Source organism: Anabrus simplex, chromosome 2, assembly GCF_040414725.1.
Source record: "Anabrus simplex isolate iqAnaSimp1 chromosome 2, ASM4041472v1, whole genome shotgun sequence".
Lineage (NCBI taxonomy): Eukaryota > Metazoa > Arthropoda > Insecta > Orthoptera > Tettigoniidae > Anabrus > Anabrus simplex.
The window spans coordinates 1,204,473,553-1,204,497,762 of NC_090266.1; the positions used below are offsets into that span (position 1 = coordinate 1,204,473,553).

A 24,210-nucleotide genomic window follows, 5' to 3' on the forward strand; every position below is an offset into this window, starting at 1 on the left:
ACCAATGTCGTACTTTGTGATTATAAGTTTCCCGCATGTACTGATGATGAATGGGACGTCTAGTAACTCATTTTCATAGGATATTAATGTCTGCAGATCAGTTGTGTCAGAACATGAAGAGATAACAACCGGACGGCCGTTCGCTGCATATTCCTAAGCGCTACCCGCCAAATGCGCCTCCTTGCGTTAGTAATCCTCGTTTTCGAAAGCACAGTAGTAGGCTGGTATTTGCTACAGTAGTACTGCAGTTGCTGTTAACACATCGACAATGGCTGGTGTGTTCAGTAACGACGAATACACATATGATTTTTATCTATATATAATCTGATCGGAATGTAGCCGGAGTTCGCAGGTGGCATGCACAGGATATTTCGAGGCTTCTATACACGTATTTCGCTGAACATAGTTACAGTTAAGAGCTAATATTCAAGGCACATACAAGCAACTTTTTGTTGGAGTGGAATGTCTGTACGTATATAATTTAATGAGTTATTAATATTTTCTGCGTCTTTGGCGTGTTTACAAATGCACCCTGTTGCAGAATGTGTGTAGTAAAACGACTGAAATTTGTTTCACATCCGAAATACAGCACGTTGTAGCGCTCCTTTGTGAACCAGCGACTAGGCATCCCATTCATCACTAGTGCATGCGGGACACTTCTAAGTAGCAAATACGGGGCAGGAGGCCAACTGGTGTATATATCAAAGCTTTGCTGAATTGGGCTACTTCCCTTCGTGTTTCTCACGGTAACTATGAGGTCACTAAGCAAGCTATCGGAGTCAGCTTCTTTTCCATGGGTTATCCTAATTTTTTTTCTAGAAGGTAGCACAAAGAACTCATTTCTGTAGCATTTTACATAGCCACGAGATTAGTCGCTTACCAACAGCACATTGTGTCAGTCAACTGCCGTATCACTGCAGGGATCAAAAAGTGAATGGTCTTATGTAGTGCTTTTCTTCTCAAGTTTTTTAAAACAGAACTGCGATGTATTGACAGAGACATTTATTATAAATATCCCAGTATTGTGTTCACGAATTGAATTTTCAGTTTAATTCTCGCAAGTTGGTACAATCCATACATGATTCATAGACTTCATAGGTTGGTAATGCAGTCGGAAAAACGACGTTGTTCACTTTCAAGTTGTTTCAAATGTCTGACTATCTTTCTATATCCCCCTACAATATTCAGGTGTTCGCTTGAATTTTGAATAAGTCAGTGCAATCATTGTTCAAAATAAGTAGTTACTTGATGCCAATGAGCTCTTTTCTTACCATTTATTTTATGTTGCACCGATACAGATAGGTTTTACAGTGTCGATGGGATAGGCAAAAGATAGAAATGGTAAGGAAGCGACCGCGGTCTGAAGTATGAATCAGTCGGTGTGAAAATGGGAATCCACAGGAAATCGTCTTCAGAGCTGCCGACAGTAGGGTTCGAACCCACTATCTCTCGAATGCAAGTTAATTGCTACGTGACCAAAACCACCCAGCCTTGCCTGTATGGGTAATATAAAGAGCGCTGAAAAGGAAGAAAATATAAAATCTAATCCACATCGTTGAACACTTCCGTTAAAGAAAGGAAAAGAAAAAAGCCTTCTGCGAGAGAAAGGAGTGGATGGTGGCGACGAGGATTTATCGAAGTTGTTGTCAGAAGTATGGCAGTTACTGTAATAGCACCTACATTGTGAGTACCGGCACCTTATCTCACAGGAAGTAAAGCTCTGGTCTTATGAAGGGATTACATAACAGAGGAGCGTAAATAAATCATGTACAAGGAACAGAAAAGGTAGTAAAATTCTTTAAAACAAGGCTCACAAACGTCTTCCGTGAGCCACAACTCTGTGTCAAAATTGAACCGTTATCGTGATTTCTTAACTGCATCGCCTGTTATTTATTTATCTGTGCATTTATTTAGTTACTTATGGAGTTAGGTTGTTGGAAAATTATGACTTTAAGTACCGTATTGTGTCATTTCTGTAATTTTATTTAATTGCATTCGGGAGATAGTGGGTTCGAACCCCACTGTCGGCAGCCCTGAAGATGGATTTCGGTAATATCCCATTTTCACACCAGGCAAATGCTGGAGCAATATCTTAATTTAGGCCACGGCCATTTCCTTCTCAGTCCTAACCCTTTCCTGTCATAACGTAGTCATTAAGACCTACCTGTATAGATGCGACGTAAACTCAGTTGTGAAGAAGATGAACATTATTTATTGCCCTTGCACTTTTGAACGGTACTGCATATCTGGAGTAGTCGAATTCTCTGGGTTCACTTCTCTTCATCATAATGTAACAGTGTAACAAGTCAACGCGTGTTGCTGCTTTCATTTTGAAGAAAACTTAAGATAGTAGTGCAAAATTTGCAGTCTCTTCTGCTTTTATACCGATTTCCATGACATCATTGAAAACTGTGTCTTAAAATCATCTCCCAGCAGCTGTGAGCTTGTATCCTGGAGTTAGTGGGTTCGAACCCTATTGTCGGCAGCCCTGAAGATGATTTTCCGTAGTTTCCCATTTCACACCAGACAAATGCTGGGGCTGTACCTTAGTGAAGGTCACGGCCGCTTTCTTCTCATTCCTAGGCCTTTCCTATCCCATCGTCACCATAAGACCTATCTGTGTCGGTGCGACGTAAAGTAAAGTAGATAAAACCAATCATCTCCAAGTACTCAATTTGCTTCTCTTCTCCTTCAATCCCCTTCATAATCGAGTCCATTATTCTCCTAATATCTTCACATTGCCCCACAACTGAAGCTGGCTCGTACCGACAGCTATACCGAATGTTTTCATGTTTTCATTTAACTCATTATTGCGAGTTTCCTCCTGCCACTTTCTTTTTTACAATTGGCTTTACGTCGCACCGACACAGATAGGTCTTATGGCGACGATGGAACAGGACAGGACTAGGATTGAGAAGGAAGCAGCCGTGGTCTTAATTAAGACACAGTCCCAGCATTTGCCTGGTGTGAAAATGGAAAACCACGGGAAAACATTTTCAGGGCAGCCAGCAGTGAGGTTCTAACCCACTATCTCCCGAATGCAAACAAATAAAATGACAGAAATTAAACAGTACAGTACTTAATACCATAATTTTACCGGGCGAGTTGACCGTGCGGTTAGAGGCGCGCGGCTGTGAGCTTGCATCCGGGAGATACTGGGTTCGAATCCCACTGTCGGCAGCCCTGAAGATGTTTTTCCGTGGTTTCCCATTTTCACACCAGGCAAATGCTGGGGCTGTACCTTAATTAAGTCCACGGCCTCTTCCTTCCAACTCCTAGATCTTTCCTATCCCATCGCCGCCATAAGACCTATCTGTGTCGGTGCGACGTAAAGCCACTAGCGAAAAAAACATAATTTTCCAACAAACTAATTCTACAACTAACTAAATAAATACATAGATACGTATATAAATAGCAGGCGATCCAATTAAGAAATCACGATAACGGTTCAATCTTGGCACAGAGTTGTGGCTCACGGAAAACCTGTGCGAGCCTTGTTTTAAGAGTTTTACTACCATTTGTGTTCCTTTAATTACGCTTCTCTGTTATGTAATATCTTCATGGGACCAGCGCTTTTCTTTCTTCCGAATGACAACTCACAGCTGCCCGACCCTAACCACACGGCAACTCGCTCGGTCACTTGAGTAGAGTGGTACTCCATCATCCGTAACTTGGGCACATGGTGGGGTAGAGTGGTTACCTATACGCCCTGCCACCTTGCCCCCCAAGAATTAACCTAGTACTCACTTTTGGTGTAGTCTGAGTGAACCTCAGGCCATGTGCACCTCCGGAATTTGAAAATTTTCCGACTTCTTGGCGGAGAATCGAAACCACATCCCTCCGGGTGAACCGAGCACGCCTTTACCGCCTCGGCCAGGCAGCCCCTACATAAAATAAGCACTAATGTATAAAAAATGGAAGGTCGGATATAGGTTTGTGCCAAAATATATAGGCCGAACAACGCTCAACGTCTAGGACTTCAGAATTCTGATAACATGTAAAATGGGTATACCAAACCTAAATAATAATAATAATAATAATAATAATAATAATAATAATAATAATAATAATAATAATAATAATAATAACACATCATACTAGCAACGAGCACAGAAAACGCGATAGTGAATACATCCCTTCACCTGAGCTTGGCATCAGGAAGGGCATCCGGCCGTAAAACTGGGCTTGATTAAAAATAAATGCCGTCGGCGCTGAGGAGGGAGTGTTAGTTTATTGTAGCTCATATTGTTTTGATAGGCTACATGCCTTCTATAATAATAATAATAATAATAATAATAATAATAATAATAATAATAATAATAATAATAATAATAATAATAATAATAATAACACATCATACTAGCAACGAGCACAGAAAACGCGATAGTGAATACATCCCTTCACCTGAGCTTGGCATCAGGAAGGGCATCCGGCCGTAAAACTGGGCTTGATTAAAAAATAAATGCCGTCGGCGCTGAGGAGGGAGTGTTAGTTTATTGTAGCTCATATTGTTTTGATAGGCTACATGCCTTCTATAATAATAATAATAATAATAATAATAATAATAATAATAATAATAATAATAATAATAATAATAATACACCTCGAGTAGTGGTTAGAGTGATTAGCTGCCACCCCCGGAGGCCCGGGTTCGATTCCCGGCTCTGCCACGAAATTTGAAAAGTGGTACGAGGGCTGGAACGGGGTCCACTCAGCCTCATACCCTCTCCCTCTCCCTCCCCCAACCTAATCACTAGACCTCCCGAGGTTGAGTGAACACAGTTCTAGCCCTAGTACCTCTTTTTAAATTTCGTGGCGGAGCCGGAAATCGAAGCTGGGCCTCCGGGGTGGCAGCTAATCACACCAACAACTACACCAGAGGTGGACATTTATTATTATTATTATTATTATTATTATTATTATTATTATTATTATTATTATTATTATTTCCGGCTCCACATCTAAATAGTTAGCGTGCTGGCCTTTGGCCCTGAGGGTTCCGGATTCGATTTCCGGCCGGGTCGGGGATTTTAACTTTCGTTGGTTAATTCCAATGGCTCGGGGGCTAGGTATTTGTGCAGTCCCCAACATCCCTGCAATTGACACACCACACATAACACTATCCTCCACCACGATAACACGCAGTTACCTACACATGGCAGATGCCGCCCACCCTCATCGGAGGGTCTGCCTTACAAGGGCTGCACCCGGATAGAAATAGCCACACGAAATTAATTTATTATTATTATTATTATTATTATTATTATTATTATTATTATTATTATTATTATTATTATTATTATTATTATTATTATTGTTATTGTTACGGGGATACCCGTGGAGCAGAAAGAGGATAAAGAATTTGCTGGGGTGAATGGGTCTATCTAGAATATCAAAATCAATTTAAAATTTGAACTGAAGGTTGTATTTCTTCAAAAACAACTTAATAAACTTACAACTTTTCACTTAATAAATTCACACTTGGTGAAAATAACAATAATGTCTCAGGTACAATGCCAAATAAGAGTGGAACACCCCAAGAATAGGGACTTTAACAAGTTTGGGCTTCAAGCTCTCGATTTACAGTTTCTCATCTACGAGCTCAAGTTTACGAGGTATACAATTCAAAATGAGGAATAATTTAGTCAAGAACAGAAATCCCCTAATTCAAAAGCACTTGCTCCCAAAATTACAATATCTAGCCTTCCAGAGGCACCCTTCACTATTACAAAACTTTGAAAACAGCTTACATGCTCTCGATTTCTTACAGTCCACTCAAGGAAACATTACATCAAAATGTTACACTCTCTGGCCTCATGAGGCACGAATTACAAATGGAAATAGTTTTTCACAGGAGTATCTAGTACCAACCTACCGGGCCTTTGCGGAAAGAACAGGTTAAATAAATGGCCCGAACACAAACTGAAGGGAGGCGTACACAGCGCTCCCAGATAATGAAACATTGAAAAAAATACAGCGCTCTCGGCCGATGAAACAGGGGCTAGTCCCAACCTGCTGAGGTGGCTCGCATGGAAATAACTTTAATGCATTACAAGAAGAAAACAGTTACGAAAACGTAGTCACCTCAAACCAAGATGAAGGGGAGCTCGAGAGGGTAACTCACTCTCTATCCCCAATTTACAGTTACAAACTTTATGAAATTTAAATTAGCCGAAAGTAAGATTTACATTTTAGAAATGTTTGTTACATAGTTAAAGATTCGGGCCTTCCCCTCGGATAAATGTGCGGAGACAGCGAGAAAGATAGAATTTATATGGCCATTACCTTGTAGATATTCTGCCGGCCGAAGAAAGAGGCGCCCCGCCTCCTGCCTTAACACACACACTTAGAAAGACGACGATCAATTGACAAGGAAACTCGAAAAGCCGCAACTTATATACCCTCAGGGAAGGTTCGAGAGAATTCAGAACTAATCCGGGCACACCCTCTCAATTTTTGTTGGCAAATTCAAAGTGAACAAGAAATGCGGGATTGGTTGAAAATTAATTACAAAAATTCATGATTGGCCATATTCAAAACTGGCGGAAAGAAAAAGAAGTATTGCCAACCCAAAAATAAATGAACATAGATTCAGTTATGAAAACCTAGAAATACGAACCTTCTTTAAGTTCTTCTACCTTGCACCAGAGTGCATGATCAGAGTTTTTGGTAGTGTCATCTGTGGAAAAATGTCCGAACTTCTTGATGTATAGCGAAACAAAACAAGGAGAAATTCAATTAGTTTACGAAACTTCACAATAACACAATTACATAATATTTCAATAGTGACATCTTCCGATTAAAGTCCCAACTTCATATAGTATCAGTTTCACTTTTTGGTCGATAGAGGAGTTCATAAAGCGCTTATTTTGAATGATCGAAGTTGAGGTGTACCTCCCGGTACAATTATTATTATTATTATTATTATTATTATTATTATTATTATTATTATTATTATTATTATTATTATTGTTATTATTATTATTATTATTATCATCATCATCGGTACATTGAGAGGAGGACCTAGATGAACTTCGCACGACACCCAATTTGAAATGTTCTCATGTTCCGTTAGCCTTGAGGAGCACGTATTAATGGTTCATGTCGTGTCATACGGCGTGCCATATCAAGTTAATTCTCCGTTTATATAACGTACCATGTGTTGGAGGTCAGATGTGTCTGTGATAGAGTAATTCGTATATCGAGCTGACGATCTCCTGGAACCACAGCAGGGCAAGGCTGTTTGTATGTTGTGAAACTGGTCAGGGACCAGTCGCTGAACTAATCCCGGAAGACCTGCGGCATGACTTCAAGGGCAATGTTCCCAATAGGGATCAACAAATGCTCTCTTTCATTTCCGTAGGTTCACTCCTAGAATTAATTTGCAATCAAGTAAAGACCATTTCTCTCCGTCAGACGGAGGGGCCATCTCTGTGTGCCTTCCGCCCTGTCGACCTAATGGAGTGGAAGCACGCTATAACGCCAGCACCCTCAAGGCCATCTCAGCCACCTGCCCACCTCTGGATTTGATCAAGGAAGGAACAGCATAAGAGGATCAATGAGACTTGTTCCTTTAACATTCTGTCTCAATGTGTTTGTTACGGGGAATTATTCTTCTTTACAATGATACATATTATAATATACAGAATGCTCTTAAAATGTTCCAATATTTAGAAAGGAGGATTCATGCATCAAAACAAGAGATAAATGTCCCACAAACACGTACAAACACGATTTATTTTTACAGTCTGATTTACGTTGCACCGACACAGGTATTTGGGCGACGATGGGATAGGAAAAGGCTAGGGGTGGGAAGAAAGCGACCGTGGCCTTAATTAAGGTACCTTCAGCCCGAACATTTGCCTAGTGTGAAAATGGTAAACCAAGGAAAATCATCTGCAGGGCTGCCGACAGTGAGGCTCGAAACTACTATCTCCCGAATACGCGCTCATAACCGCACGGCCAACTCGCTCGGTGAGCAGATACGAAGCTAACTTACCCAAGTGTAGAATAATACTGTAGTATAAGATCAATTTTACGTATTACGAACTTTGCATATTCCCGTTCTCTTAGGCGCCTTCATGATACAAACACAAATGAAGGTATGCTGTACATTACGTAGTGACAAAGGTTATATTATGTTTTCTCATCTGTTTCTTGCCGTAGATCTTACATACACAAGTTGCTTTACGTCCCACCGACACAGATACGTCTTATGGCGACGATGGGATAGGAAATGGCTAGGAGTGAGAAGGAAGCAGCCGTGGCCTTAATTAAGGTACAGCCCTAGAATTTGCCTGGTGTGAAATTGGGAAACCACGGAAAACCATCTTCAGGGCTGTCGACAGGGGGGTTCGAACCCACTCTCCCGAATACTGGATACTGGCCGCAATTAAGCGACTGCAGCTATCGAGCTCGGTCCTCACACTAGAAGATATGCTGTTCTAACAGTTATAGTGCACACCGACTCATTTCTCAGAAGATATTTAGTTTTTTAGGACCCATGATCGCAGGACTTCTATTTTTAGTTTTGATTCACGCTAAGTTCTTTCTAAATATTTGATTTTTCTCAGAAGATCCTGTATACCACATGAGTCCCATAGTAATGTGGTCACCTGCACGTTATGGCCAACGAGCGGCCTAGCCGAAGCAGTAAATACGTGCTCGGCTAAATCAGAAGGACGTAGATTCTATTTCCCTTCAGGAAATTTACAACGAGACTAATGGTACCGTGATCAAAGCCACGAGACCTTCAGTTTTACGTGGAATACGAACCACAGGTACGTGAACTTTAGTTCAAAACTCCCTCTTACTTTGGCCGCGCAGTTGCCTCAGTGAAAACCAGTGACAGTGTAACTCAGCTATTATTATTATTATTATTATTATTATTATTATTATTATTATTATTATTATTATTATTATTATTATTATTATTATTATTATTATTATTATTATTATTTCTGCAGGCCTTCCGGCTGAGGAACGGTCGCTTGGCAGGCCTTGGCTCGGCGAGGCTGTTGCGCCATGGGATTTGGTTTGGATTATTATTATTATGTAATTGGGTTTTACTTCCCACTAACCACTTACCCAGTCAAATTTAATTGGCTTTGTACTTCGTAAACAAGGCTTTCTGACTTCGACAAGGAGAAGTCGTGTGAAATTTGCACACGAGCAAATACTTTTTTTTTTGCTAGGGGCTTTACGTCGCACCGACACAGATAGGTCTTATGGCGACGATGGGATAGGAAAGGCCTAGGAGTTGTAAGGAAGCGGCCGTGGCCTTAATTAAGGTACAGCCCCAGCATTTGCCTGGTGTGAAAATGGGAAACCACGAAAAACCATTTTCAGGGCTGCCGATAGTGGGATTCGAACCTACTATCTCCCGGATGCAAGTTCACAGCCGCGCGCCTCTACGCGCACGGCCAACTCGCCCAGTCGAGCAAATACTACCACCACTAATATAATAATAATAATAATAATAATAATAATAATAATAATAATAATAATGTAATTTGTTTTACGTGCCGGTAAATCATGTACGGTCACAAGGCCGGCGTATTGGAGCACCTTCAGACAAACTAGGATCGGACCCGCAAACTTGGGCACAGAAACCTAGTACGCTACCTTTTAAACAACTCAGCCTGATTATTATTATTATTATTATTATTATTATTATTATTATTATTGTTGTTGTTGTTGTTGTTGTTACGGGGCTACCGTAAGTTGCAGAGGGGTAAGAAGGTGTGGGCATGAAAGGGTGGACAGAGGAAAGATGAGAGCATAATTTAAAAACACTAAAATTCGAAATTTGATATCTTTCCTTTCTCTTTTCCATTCTCTGACTTTAAACTTTGATAAACAACAACAACAATTCAGGAGCTCATCGGCTCAAATTATAGGAATGATCAAAATTCAGGTACACAATAATTTGCAGAATGAGCTTGTAGCTCCCAAGTTACACTATTCGAAATAACACTTTTGCTCCACTCAATTAACACTCTAGGAGACTGCGCTCCAAAACGTATTTACAACCTAGCCTCTCCAAGGCACAATTTTACTATCCAAACACTAGATAAACCTAGAAAATAGAGTTCACTGTCTTTTCTGCTCGACATTCTGATCCACAATAGACTATGAGTTAGTGGAAATTAAACAGAGGCAATGTGTGCCCATTCTAAATGACCGTAGTGATCAAAAGAAAGTACCTAAGAAATCGGCCATAACCAAAGTGCTAGGAGGCTAAACTCTCGCACTCCTTTTGAAATATACTCTGAAACACTTAAGATCCTATGTGGGCTTATGGCCCTAAGTTACAGAGGCTAAGAGGGTGACTAATTGGAGACAAACCTTAAGTTCCAAAAGAAGAGATAAAGCTTAAAGTTTTACAAAATCATAGTCCCCCAACACCAAGCTGAATGGCAATTAAAAGAGGGTGGAAACTCCTTATTCCCTAAGGTACATCCTTCCCAGCAGGGTTTTCAATAAAGTACTTAGACTTCCTTGAAAATTTACATTTAATATATGACATAAAACTTTAGAAATTTACATTAAGAATGAATTTTGAAACTTTCCCCTCAAGTCAGCTTTCTGAAACTATTACTTATTTAAAAGATGTCTGCCATTACCTTGAGCTGTTGGGCCTTCCGACGGCGGGAAAGGCTCTCCCCTGCCTCCACTACGTATGCACACTAGACCTCAAGACTTGATGCTTTTTTAGCGGAGGGGAAAGTTCCAGAACTCTCTAGGCCGATGGCCTGTACATATCCTCAATTTTGATTGACTAATTCAATAAATATAAAAATTTCTGATTGGCTAATACTATCATGAAGAAGGAGGCTATGTAGTGCTGACAACTTCAACACATAAAGAAACAATTTTACAAACTCTTCAGATTATTCAACTTAGAAACCACAAATTTCTTTGAAAGTTAATTGTCCTTCCTCCATCCAGAGAGGGCACACATAAGTCGGCAGTAGAGACATCTGAAGATTAAAGTACAAAACTTCTTCCAATACACAGTTCAGGGTTCACATCACAGATGGCCTTCTAAAAGGCACTCAGTTCAAATGTACGGAGCAGGTGTACCTCCGGTACAATTTTATTATTATTATTGTTGTTGTTTTTGTTGTTATATCAGCCTGATGACAGCATACGTCATACTCTAAACGAGCGGTTCCCAAATGTTTTTGGCTGGTACTTTCCACTCCCGCTTTGCAAGCTTTACAAATCCTATGCCCCCTTCATTCCATACCATTATTACATTATTTCTCAGACACATTCACACTTTAGAATAATTTAATAATAATAATAATGCTATTTGCTTTACGTCCCACTAACTACTCTTTTACGGTTTTCGGAGACGCCGAGGTGCCGGAATTTAGTCCCGCAGGAGTTCTTTTACGTGCCAGTAAATCTACCGACACGAGGCTGACGTATTTGAGCACCTTCAAATACCACCGGACTGAGCCAGGATCGAACCTGCCAAGTTGGGGCCAGAAGGCCAGCGCCTTAACCAACTGAGCCACTCAGCCCGGCAGAATAATTTAAAGTCGCTCAAAAGAAAAAAGTAATGAGCGCATGGTATCGTAGAAGTTCCTCGCAGGCACACTTTGCTCGTTGTGGGTGATATTGGTCCAGATTGTCCCATTCCTGAATGGTGATTCGGCGTAGATCTCGCAGAGTGCTTGGTGGGTCATACCGTTCATAGACAGCCTTCTTTAATTTACCCCAGGAATGTTCGATGGAGATCATGTCCGGAGAACACTGTGCCCACACTATTCGAGTGATATTGTGATCACTAACGAAGTCATTAACGAGAACCGCACGTTGGGTGCGCGCATTATCGCCAATTCTCTTTCAAAATGCTGGCGATACAGTGTCATTATTGGTCGGAGGATGTCGTCCCTGTATCGTACAGCCGTGACATTCCCGGGCGAGTTGGCCATGCGGTTAGGGACGCGCAGCTGTGAACTTGCATCCCGGAGATAGTGGGTTCGATTCCTACTGTCGGCAGCCCTGAAGATGTTTTTCCGTGGTTTCCCATTTTCACACCAGGCAAATGCTGGGGCTGTACTTTAATTAAGGCCATGGTCGCTTCATTCCCAATCCAAGCTCTTTCCTATCCCATAGTCGCCATAAGACCTATCTGTGTCGGTGTGACGTAAAGCAAATTGTAAAAAAATGTGGCCCCAGATAATGCTAGCCCAAAACACCAGGAAACCACCACCTTGCCTTGACAGTGTATATGAGACGTGAGGCTTGACAGATTTCCTCCAAACACGTTGCCAACGAACGTCTGGAACAAGTCTTTTGTGACACTCGTCAGTGAAAAGGGCTTTATGCCGATTCTGAAAGAAAACCGTTCATTGTAACGCTGGGCCCATCTGTACCGCGCCCCATAATGTCCAAATTTGAAAGAAGGGCCTCGCCTTGGGCGTCGAGGGTGAAGTTGTGCCTCGTGCAACGTGTTGCTCACTGTTTGAGTTGAAACGCGATGGCCTGTGGCTGCCCGAAGATCATTACTCAGCATGGTGGCATTGCGTTCAGGGTTCCTCCGAGCTGAAATCAAAGGTAATGGTCATCGACTGCAATAGTAGCCATTGGACGACCTGAGCGAGGCAAGTACCCAACAGTTCCTATCCCCCTGTCCAGTGTCCATGTTGGAAACACATCACTTCCATTACGGCCTACGGCGAGCACCTGTCCTTGATGACATAATATGATTATGCTTTCACGTTCACATGTGGACATTGTACGTCGTCCATCCTAGACGCTGACCACACTGCTTAGAACACACCTCTAATACTTCCACACTAGTGCTACTGCCTCCCATTTGAGCGTGGCGGTGTTTGCCTGTACGTACAGTTGTGAGTACGTTAAACATCCTAATGGCCGTCTTACCGGTCTGCATAGGATAGGCCAAGACAGCAACACACAGGACAGATGCAAAGCTTTATTTACCGAGCTCGGTAGCTACAGTCGGGCCAGTATCCAGTATTCGGGAGATAGTGGGTTCGAACCCCACTGTCGACAGCCCTGAAGATGGTATTCCGTGGTTTCCCATTTTCATACTAGGCAAATATTCTTCTTCTTTTCTTTATGGGGCTTATATATATTAGTTCCTAATTAGCGTCGACCTCTAATATCTTTTGCTAGCATGTTTTCCTTCATTCCCACCTAGATATACCTGCTCCCTTTACAAAGCTGCAGGTTGTTGTTATTGGGTATTCTTGGTTTTTTTCTCTCTCTTCACCTGGTAGTCCTAGAGTGGAGAGTCTGATTCTACCCAGCGCCTCACATTCGAAAGGTATGTGTTCAGCTGATTCCTCTGCTTCATTGCATTTCGTACATATGTTGTCTCTTATTACTCCAATTCTATGTAGGTGTTTTTTCAGATGCAGTGTCCTGTCAACAGTCCTACTAGGCCCTACCCAAATTATACTTTCTCTTCAGAGTTTCAACAGTTCTTTAGTATGCTTGTCCATAGGAAATTCGGCATACAGTTTCTGGGCCTACAAAACGTGTTTCTGCCCCTTTCCTGGCCACATTTCCTTCTATATCTGCATGTCCTGGTACCCATATTATTTTGACAATGTTGTACTTTGAGAGCTTCAGGAGAAGTGAGTGGCAATACCAGATCATTCTGGATATTATCCGGACTGCTTCTAGTGCCTTAATGGCCGCTTGGCTGTCCGTTACTAGGCGAATACTGGGGCTGTACCCGAAGCAACGCCACGGCTGTTTCCTTCCCACTCCTAGCCCTTTCCTGTCCCATCGTCGCCATAAAACCTATCTGTGTAGGTGCGACGTAAAGCGACTTGTAAAAAAGAAGACTTTATTTTATGTGTGTATTTTGATAATAATTAAAGTCTGAATGCGAGGAACATGCAATTCCATGCTGTCATTCTCTTTGAGCGACTATACTGTATAATAAATGGGAAAATTTCAAAATTCACAATCGTTCACTAATTTTAACAAACCTAGAATTTGTGACTGAAACAAGAATGTAAACTGATAAAAATAATCATCATACGTCAACAGAGTGTCAAGATCAAGCTGCACCAACATCCGAAGTTTTGGCCTCAAGAGAAATTTAAATAAACACGTAACTAAATTAATTAATTCCACATAAATGAATTTACCTGAAAATTTTATGAAACCACAATTTCCCTCAAGGCAGGGCTAAGGCATTCGTTGCCAACTTTACCAAAAAAACTTTTACTCTCAAGTTTTAATGTCGTATGTACGGTACATTAATTTCCCTTTTTATCAGTTCACATGTATTTTCCTCCTGAGTAAGATGACTGCGCCCGCACCCCGCCCCCTTTTAAGTCACTCACGAACCTCCCCCAACAAATTAGGAACCTCTGCTCCAAAGGATGTCGACTATGAATATAAAAGGAATAAGAAGCATGCATGTTGTGTCCATGTCCGGTAACAGATGGCTATTCTCATTCATCATCGGGCTCATTACTGCTGACCCTCGCATTGTTTGCAAGTAAAGACGTGATGTAGATGATGTTATGTAGGCCAGGCATTTCATTCGTCTTCACTTGGTGGGAATGACGTCAAGAACAAACCAGGTTGAATGAGAGTACTTTTCCAAGAATATTATCATATCTTTAATTTTACACAGAGGAACGCCATGAAGTCAGATATCGCTGACCCACATTCCTTGTGACATGGTAGTTGGCATGTCTGGGAATCAGCAACGTTCATAGGTCCCATGTAGTGGCCATCGTGAGTGTGGGCCCTCTAATTCTTCCCTCACCTACTCCAGATATAAATTATTCTGGGCTAGGCTCCTACAACTTGCCCATATCCTAGACACAAATACATCTATGTCCTTCCCTGATTTGATAACTTACTGAACTCCCAGTGGTTTTTCAAAGGTCACCTTTTTCTTTCAAGTGACGGATCGAGATTGTGACATGGTATTATTAGGTTAAAGTCGTAAATTAATATTCAATATACAGTACAGTCGTTTTAGACCACCCCCGATTTATGCCAATAAATACATGCAAATAGATTTTCTCCTCTATTGTAAACATGAGTAACCTCGTTACAGTGTCAATTTGTTTAGTACGAATGTGAATACGAAAATAAGCAAAACTGTGTGTAAAATTTCACTATTTTACGTATTTTCAACGCTGTACTTCTAAAGTATAACTGCTAGTATTTCTGTATAATTTATAATTTCGTGTGGCTATTTCTAGCCGAGTGCAGCCCTTGTAAGGCAGACCCTCCGATGAGGGTGGGCGGCATCTGCCATGTGTAGGTAACTGCGTGTTATTGTGGTGGAGGATAGTGTTAAGTGTGGTGTGTGAGTTGCAGGCATGTTGGGGACAGCACAAACACCCAGCCCCCGGGCCATTGGAATTAACCAATTAAGGTTAAAATCCCCGACCCGGCCGGGAATCGAACCCGGGACCCTCTGAACCGAAGGCCAGTACGCTGACCATTCAGACAACGAGTCGGACAGTATTTCTGTAATTGTGATAGATGTGGAAATGCAGTTGTTACTGTTGGCTCAGGCAGATATGACAACATATATTTCTTGACCACCAGGACTGAATTTCTACACTTCCAGAAATTCTTAGCTTCGAGACATTGAAAATGCTACAGAAGTCTCATGCCGGGTGAATTGTCGCACACCCCTAGCAGTGGAAGTTCATACAATTGTAGAAACCTTAATTAAACCCCATGATAATAAGGAAGAACAACATAGAAAGAAATGCCATCTAATGTTGTCTTGAAAACCTCTCAACCGATACAAAATGACAGTCTTGATTCTACGCTTGTTTTCTCTTTCGGAACTTGACGAATCAACAGACGTGCCCGGTTCAGCAGTGTTTATAACCACGTGCCATTAGTTCCGAACTGTCAGGTACGTTTCCGAAAAGAAAATCGAGGAAGAGTGCTACTCAGAAAATCTCTTGAAAGTCTTACAACAGGAGAGGAAAGGTACAATGTCATTAGTAGTTACATGCCTGCGAGTAATATCCGCTGGAAGAAGTGTATGAATGTTTCTGCAGATGGAGCCAAGGCAATGGCAGAAAAGACGGCTGGGATAGTAACACGCATCAAAGCTGAGGCACCATCCTGTGCAAGAGCTTGTCGTCATAACGTTGGAAAATGGTTTAACGACTTTGTTAGATGGCTTGGCCAACACAGTGAATTATACTAAATTATGATCACTCGATACAAGGTTGTTTGGACTTTTTGTGAAGACTACAACTGTATTGCTTCATTCAGAAGTAAGATGGCTGTCTCAGGTTAAAGGTCTCGTGCGAGTGTTTGACCTTTGATCAGACATGTATTTATTTTCTTATTCACCACTCATTTCATCCCTCTAAATGTCTGATTGCAGAAATTAGCTTACATTGCAGACCTTTTTACAAACACGAATGAACTCAATCTTCCATTCCAAGGAAAATGTATCTTAGTATTCACTGCCATGGACTAAATTATATAATTTTAGCGCAAACTTGAATTTTAGAATTAATATATAGCAAAGAATCAATATGATGCTTCTCAACAATGAATGATGTTTTGCCTCGGAACAACATAATTGGATAAGAACCTATTTCAGCATTTAGAAAGACATGATGACATGCTCAGAAAAATATTTGTAACATTGCTAGATTCAACATCAGACAGTACTTTAAAATAGAGATTTACCGAACATCCTCTCTCTGAATTCTGGTGTAGGTTACTTCAGAAATATTTGGGCGTTTCTAAATGTGCAGTAGAGAATTTCTTCCCGTTTCCAGCAACATAGCTGTGCGCAGTAGGATTTTGTGACATGCAACAACAAAACTCAGTTTCCGTCATCATCTGGATGCCACATCAGATATGAGAATTCAACTTTATTTGATCCTCCCAACCTGAAATAAATCTGTGTGCGCGGAAACAAAATCATTCTTCACATTAGCGTTTTGAAATTAATAGTTACGCATGCAATTACTCAAAAAATACATGAAGTTTATAGATAATACCCTGTATTATGAGTTTATTACTATGCATGGTAATTAGTATAGAAGATGTATTTTCGATGTAAAATTTACAATATTCCCATCATATACCGTAAATACGTAGGCTTATTTATAATATGACTCATTTGAAGATCCATGAATTGTTTTTCAAGTCCAAACAGGAATAAAAAGCTCTAGGAACTACTGGATTAGAGAATCGTTATAACGGAAAGATACTAGGTGAACTTTTAGCTTTACTTCTTTCAGAACTCGCGTTGGAACGTCGAAAGGAATACAATGCTTTCTTGAGATTAACGCCTACAAATCTTGACAATTTTGGGGGGAATGATGACGACGCATATGCAGAAATCATGAACTTTCATACGGGCGTTATACAGCCGAGAGTTCAATTAGACCTAAACTACTCCCTAAAGTATCAAAACATTTCGTGCTTCATACACCCACGTACACAAATATTACTTATAAAAAGGTAAGCTGAATATAAGATAATGGGTTCATACCCCATAAATAGGATTGTCCTCCTTTTAATCTTTAAATACTCCTGCAGTGCTTCTATTTATTGCCACTGTAGTACTAGGTACGCTCATTGAAAATCCACACCCTTTTTTCCAGTCATTCGACCGGGTCAGGAATGGAATGACCGGGCGAATTGGCCGTGCGGTTAGGAGCGCGCAGCTGTGAGCTCGCATCCGGGAGATAGTCGGTTCGAGACCCCATTGTCGGCAGCCCTGAAGATGGTTTTCCGTGGTTTCCCATTTTCGCACCAGGCAAATTCTGGGGCTGTACCTTCATTAAGGCTACGGCCAATTCCTTCCCATTCCTAGGCCTTTCCTGTCCTATCGTCGCCATAAGACCTATCTGTATCGGTGCGACGTAAAGCAACTAGCAAAAAAAATGGAATGGAATGAATGCAGCCCCCATCTAGCGGCGAGGACAGGAATTGTGCCGGCTACCGAAGCCTGTCGCACTCCTCTGGGGCAATGATTAATGAATGAAAGATGAAATGAAATGAAATGATACTGGAGAGTGTTGCTGGAATGAAGTATGACAGGGAAAACCGGAGTACCCGGAGAAAAACCTGTCCCGCCTCGCTTTGTCCAGCAAGAATCTCACATGGAGTGACCGGGATTTGAAGCACGGAACCCAGCGGCGAAAGGTAGGATCGCTGCCCCCTGAGCCACGGAGGCTCTAGGTACGCTCACAGGCGTTACATATTTCATTCGTGTATAAAAGATGAAATTTCAAATTTTGTGCGAGAAGTATGTGAAAATCATTCATAAAGGTCAGTAGTAAACAATGTTAACCATGTAGGTCAAAATGATGCATGCAATCAAATTTTTCAAGAAGGGGATAAACTGTTTCAAAAATATATTTTACGTTCCGTCTTCTTTGTAACAAAATATTTCATGAGACACAATCAACTTTTTTTACAAGTTGCTTTACGTCGCACCGACACAGATAGGTCTTATGGCGACGATGTGACAGGAAAGGGCTAGGAGTGCGAAGGAAGTGGCCGTGGCCTTAATTAAGCAATTGCCTGTTGCGAAATTGGGAAATCGCAGAAAACCATCTTCAGGGCTGCCGACAGGTGGGTTCGAACCCACTACTGCCCGAATACTGGATGCTGACCGCACATAAGCGGTAAATTATTTCAAAAGATATATTTTACATTCAGTCGTTTTGGGAGTTTTCTTTCGGTTCAGTACAATCTTAATATAAAATATATATGAGTATCAAAATCCGCCACTGTGGTGTAGTGGTTAGTGTGATTAGCTGCCATCCCCGGAGGCCCGAGTTCGATTCTCGGCTCTGCCACGAAATTTGAAAAGTGGTACGAGGGCTGGAACGGGGTCCCTTCAGCCTCGGGAGGTCAACTGAGTAGAGGTGGGTTCGATTCCCACCTCAGCCATCCTGGAAGTGGTTTTCCGTGGCTTCCCACTTCTCCTCCAGGCAAATGCCGGGATGGTACCTAACGTAAGGCCACGGACGCTTCCTTCCCTCTTCCTTGTCTATCTCTCCTAATCTTCCCATCCCCCTACAAGGCCCCTGTTCAGCATAGCAGGTGAGGCCGCTTGGGCGAGGTACTGGTCATCCTCCCCAGTTGTATACCCCGACCCAGAGTCTGAAGCTCCAGGACACTGCCCTTGAGGTGGTAGAGGTGGGATCCCTCGCTGAGTTCGAGTGAAAAACCAACCCTGGAGGGTAAACAGATAAAGAAGAAGAGTATCAAAATAAAATTTATGAAAATATCCTCATTAAGAAATATTATATTCTGTTGATTTCTTAAAAATACAAATATAAATGAACTGTAGCAATATAGGCCTAATTTATAAATGAAATACGAAAGAAGAAGAAAAGCAAATACCGGTACCATAGATATGTATGTTCTTAATATAACGGCCGGGCTGAGTGGCTCAGACGGTTAAGGCGCTGGCCTTCTAACCCCAACTTGGCAGGTTCGATCCTGGCTCAGTCCGGTGGTATTTGAAGGTGCTCAAATACGACAGCCTAGTGTCGGTAGATTTACTGGCACGTAAAAGAACTCCTGCGGGACTAAATTCCGGCACCTCAGCGTCTTCGAAAACCGTAAAAGTAGTTAGTGGGACGTAAAGCAAGATAACATTATTATTATTATCATTATCTTAATATAACTCGACGAATTTAAAAGAGCTCTCCTCCATCGACTTCATTTTTGGAAAAGCTCAACCACAAGGGAAACCTAAACACACCTGCAACAGCACTCGCCGGACGCTTTTACATGACGCAAGTTTGGCGACCTGTCCGCATTCCAGTAAGGACTACCGTGGTGGAGGACCCTACTCGTTCAAGTAATTTGAATGGCTACGCGGCCCATGTGAACCAGCCTAAATAAAAAGAAGGCTGTTTCAGAATATCGCGCACCTACCTGGAAGGATCTTGGGACATTATCACTTGTCTGAGTGAAAAGACTTTTGCCTACCTGTGTCCGAGTAAAAATAAGACAAATACCACAGAGCTCTGAAATGTTACATTTTTTTTACAAATTGTTTTGCGTCGCACCGACACAGACAGGTCTTATGGCGACGATGGGATAGGAAAGGGCTAGGAGTGCGAAGGAAGCATCCGTGGCCTTAATTAAGGTACATCCCCAGCATTTGCCTGGTGTGAAAATGGGGAAACCACGGAAAACGACCTTCAGGGCTGCCGACAATGGTGTTCGGTCGAACCCACTACCTCCCGAATTCAAGCTGATACCTACGTGACCCAAACCGCGCAGCTACATGTTCGATGAATGTTACCATTTAGTGAATTAAAATCCTCATCCTATAACTTCGGAAAGTGAGCAGTTGAGGAGACAACGTACTCTTTATTGTAGAACGGAATCAGATGCAGTCGTAGCTCCAATTGTTGCACTATTTTCTGCCAAACAAGAGGGTGATGTCGACTAATACTATTCTTCTTTGTAGTGCCGTGTGTTGCTCAACCTGAGGACGTCACAGCCATTCGAAGAGGTGCTGGATGACTTGGGACAGGTGCTCAAAATGAACGGTGCGAAACGCATGTACACCGTTGCTGGACAGGAGGTAAGTGAGCATGTTTAGCACTTATAAACCATAGTTGATTACTTTCACGGTAACATATAGAAGTTGAACATACACGGAGTTTCTTGAGCCTCGCTCGTAATGAAAATGAGGAACAGTAGATCGAGAATTATTCCGTGGAAAAGTCACACGGCCAGATGCATTCACTCTCCTCCGGCGGGCTTTTCACTGAAAATGCTAATTGATTAGATTTAAGGTATAGTCTTTCATCATCATCCTGATCTTCCTCATTATCATCCTGACTTTCTTCCGAATTTCTAAGGATCAGCACTTCGTTTGGATTTGGCCCTGTTCTACGACTGGATGGCCTTTCCGACGTCAACCCATGTGGAGGGATGGGTTCATTATTGCGAATTTCTGTGGTAATGAGTAATTTGGTGTGGTGTGTGTGAATCAAGATATGTGCACTAAGACGCACACAAGCACCCTGTCCGCGACCTAGAGAAATTGACCATAGTTAAAATGCTCGGTTTGACCGGGAATCGATCCCAGTGCCCTGTGAAACGAAGGCCACTACGTTGGCCATTCAGCCAAGGAGCCGGATTTTTAAGATGGAGTCATTAGTAGGGTGAAAATTAGATACGCACTTGGGCAAATAATTTTCGTTTGTGACACACTGAAAAGGAGACTGGAAGTATTGCAGAGGAAGGTTTCGTACAGTAGAATAGAATTTATTTCGTTGGCATTAAATAACGTTTAGCTGAAAGTGACAAAGTCGATCGTGCAGTAAAATCATTTAAACTCTTATATAAAAGTAAGTAAATTCAATATTTCGTTTGCATCAGTGCTGAAATTTATTGAATTTTCTTAAAAGTAACTAATGGGTGGTATAAGAATGAAGACACAACTGTTTGTTAATTAAAATGTAACTTAGCGAAAGGACTAGAGGGAAGTTAAAGGACAGTCTTTTGTATTAAATAAAAAGTTAGAAGAATGTAGAATGAGAGTCAGTCTGGATGCCAAGACCAGAGGGCGGAAGAAAACAATCGATATAAATTGGAAACTTGTGTATTAATATTATGACGATCTTCGAGTATTTGGAAGTAAATTATTGGAGAATTTATGACTTTATCTTTGAGTCAGCTAGAGGATATACAGTATCATGTACGTGTTTTTCCTATCACAGAGTACACGACTGATATGGAGCAAAGATATGCCAAAAGAAGGCTAAAGGAATAATGTAATAACCCGGCATAGCTTTACCTGCCTGTTCATCCATTTCGAGTTCAATAGTTAACCGCTCGTTCAGCAATAGAAAGGTCTTAGAGAATGGTCCCTGTCAGGGGAATGAAAGAAAAGGATCAGTATAAATTGGAGACCAGAGTATTGAAGTTATGAAGATCTCCGTGTACTTATGAAGTAAATTAATGGAGAATTTGTGACTTGTTGGGTGAGTCAGGAAAAACTGTCTTGAAAATTATTCCTGTAAATCTCTTGAAAGCTTTCTCAGAAAGTTCACATTTTTTAATCAACTGTATGCAGAGCAACAAAGGATATGCGTTTGCGACCGTAAAACTTAAGTGAAGTTCAAGAATCAAAAGTACATTGATTTCCAAAAGAAAAGAGAGTGAATATTTTAACTGCATCTTGCTTTCCCTTTGTCATGGGAGTTGGAGAGGACATTACATGTTCCTGTCTTCGACTTTACCAAACAGCTACATTACATGTTCATGTCTTCGACTTTACCAAACAGCTACATTACGTATACGTTTCTTGAACTTTACCAAACAGCTACATTACGTATACGTTTCTGGAACTTTACCAAACAGCTACATTACGTATACGTTTCTTGAACTTTACCAAACAGCTGCATTACATGTTCCTGTCTTAAACTTTACGAACACTTACATTACATGCACGTGTCTTCGACTTTACCAAACAGCTACATTACGTATACGTTTCTTGAACTTTACCAAACAGCTACATTACATGTTCCTGTCTTAAACTTTACGAACACTTACATTACATGTTCGTATCTTAAACTTTACCAAACAGCTACATTACGTATACGTTTCTAGAACTTCACCAAACAGCTACATTACATGTTCCTGTCTTTAACTTTACGAACACTTACATTACATGTTCGTGTCTTCAACTTTACCAAACAGCTACATTACGTATACGTTTCTTGAACTTTACCAAACAGCTACATTACATGTTCCTGTCTTAAACTTTACGAACAGCTACATTACATGTTCGTGTCTTCAACTTTACCAAACAGCTACATTACATGTTCGTATCTTAAACTTTATTGAGCACTTACATGTTCGTATCTTAAACTTTATTGAACACTTACATGTTCGTATCTTAAACTTTACCGAACACTTACATTACATGTTCGTATCTTAAACTTTATTGAACACTTACATGTTCGTATCTTAAACTTTATTGAACACTTAGGCCTACATGTTCGTATCTTAAACTTTACCGAACACTTACATTACATGTTCGTGTGTTTCACTTTACCAAACACGTACTTTACTTGTTCGTATTTTCAACTTTATCAGAAACACCTACAATACATGTGCGTGCTTTACCAAACACCTAGGTTTATGTTCGTGCTACAGCGTTACTACACACTTACGTTACATGTTTCTGTCTTCAACCTTACCAGAAACCTTTTAATCTGACTGGTTAACAACCATGTTTCTCGGTGTCATCCATTATTTTCGTTTCCAGCATATTAATAAGTTTACACACATTTGTATAAATGTTTTTTTTAAATTTATTTATTATCGTCTTGTTTTCTATGGCGTGGCTCAGGATATAGAGTCTGCTATTATGCCCAACCATAATACACCACTTAATTTATGTTAAATGCTACAACATACTCAAATTGTATAACCTACAGACCAACAGGAAAAGTTATCGTCTAGTTCCTACGGTTAATATTTGCACGAAGAATGTGCATTATCTTAGATATGTTCTATAAATTATGTTCTTATATGTAAGTTAAGTTGAATACTAGGAATGTCTCTAATTTCAGCCGGCAGAAAATTCCACAGGCGGATAGTAGCGGGGATGAATGAATCGCTGTAACTAGTAGTGTGATGGGAAACTTAGCAGGGAGTTAGTTAATGACCTTGTTTGGTGATTATTTCTGGATGATAGATACTGAAGATCATCTCTCGAGTAAACCGGTGTTTCGCTCCGTAGAACACTATGGATAACTGGCACAGAGTGCAGATCTTGTCTCTCCTCTAAATATAGCCAAGATGACTGATTGATGTTATATATGAGTGAGATATGTGGTTTAAGGAAGAAGATTCCATTCTCTTGCCAGGGGTTCTAGGTTAGATTCCAGGCACGTTCAAGAATTTTAATCCTCGATTGTGGACTGGAATGGGATTCAGGTAGACTCCTGAGACAAACTGAGGAGTTGTCTGATATGAGAGGCAATGAACTTGATCATGAATGGTAAGCAATACTGTTGAAGAGGTCGTCAAGGTGACCATGTGACACTTCAATATCTGTAGGCTATCTGGATTTATCAGGCCAAGGTCCTCACTGGGCTGCTTGTCCCATGAGTGTACTTGTGTTTGTTTGTTTGTTTGTTCGTTACATACAGATGCGTTTGATAATTGTAAACTTATAAAAGTGTTTGTTTTCCAGCACATTCTAATTGTTTCTCTGCT

The 24,210-nt window shown here is 41.0% G+C and overlaps 1 protein-coding gene across 1 annotated transcript in view; it reads left to right on the forward strand.

Annotated features, from left to right (window-relative positions):
• Positions 1–24,210, forward strand: part of DCX-EMAP (Doublecortin-domain-containing echinoderm-microtubule-associated protein) — a 403,415-nt gene that overhangs the window by 218,163 nt on the left and 161,042 nt on the right. The window contains exon 3 of the mRNA XM_067140171.2: positions 20,441–20,557. Coding sequence (XP_066996272.2) covers positions 20,441–20,557 — 117 coding nt within the window. The remainder of the gene's footprint in view (positions 1–20,440; positions 20,558–24,210) is intronic.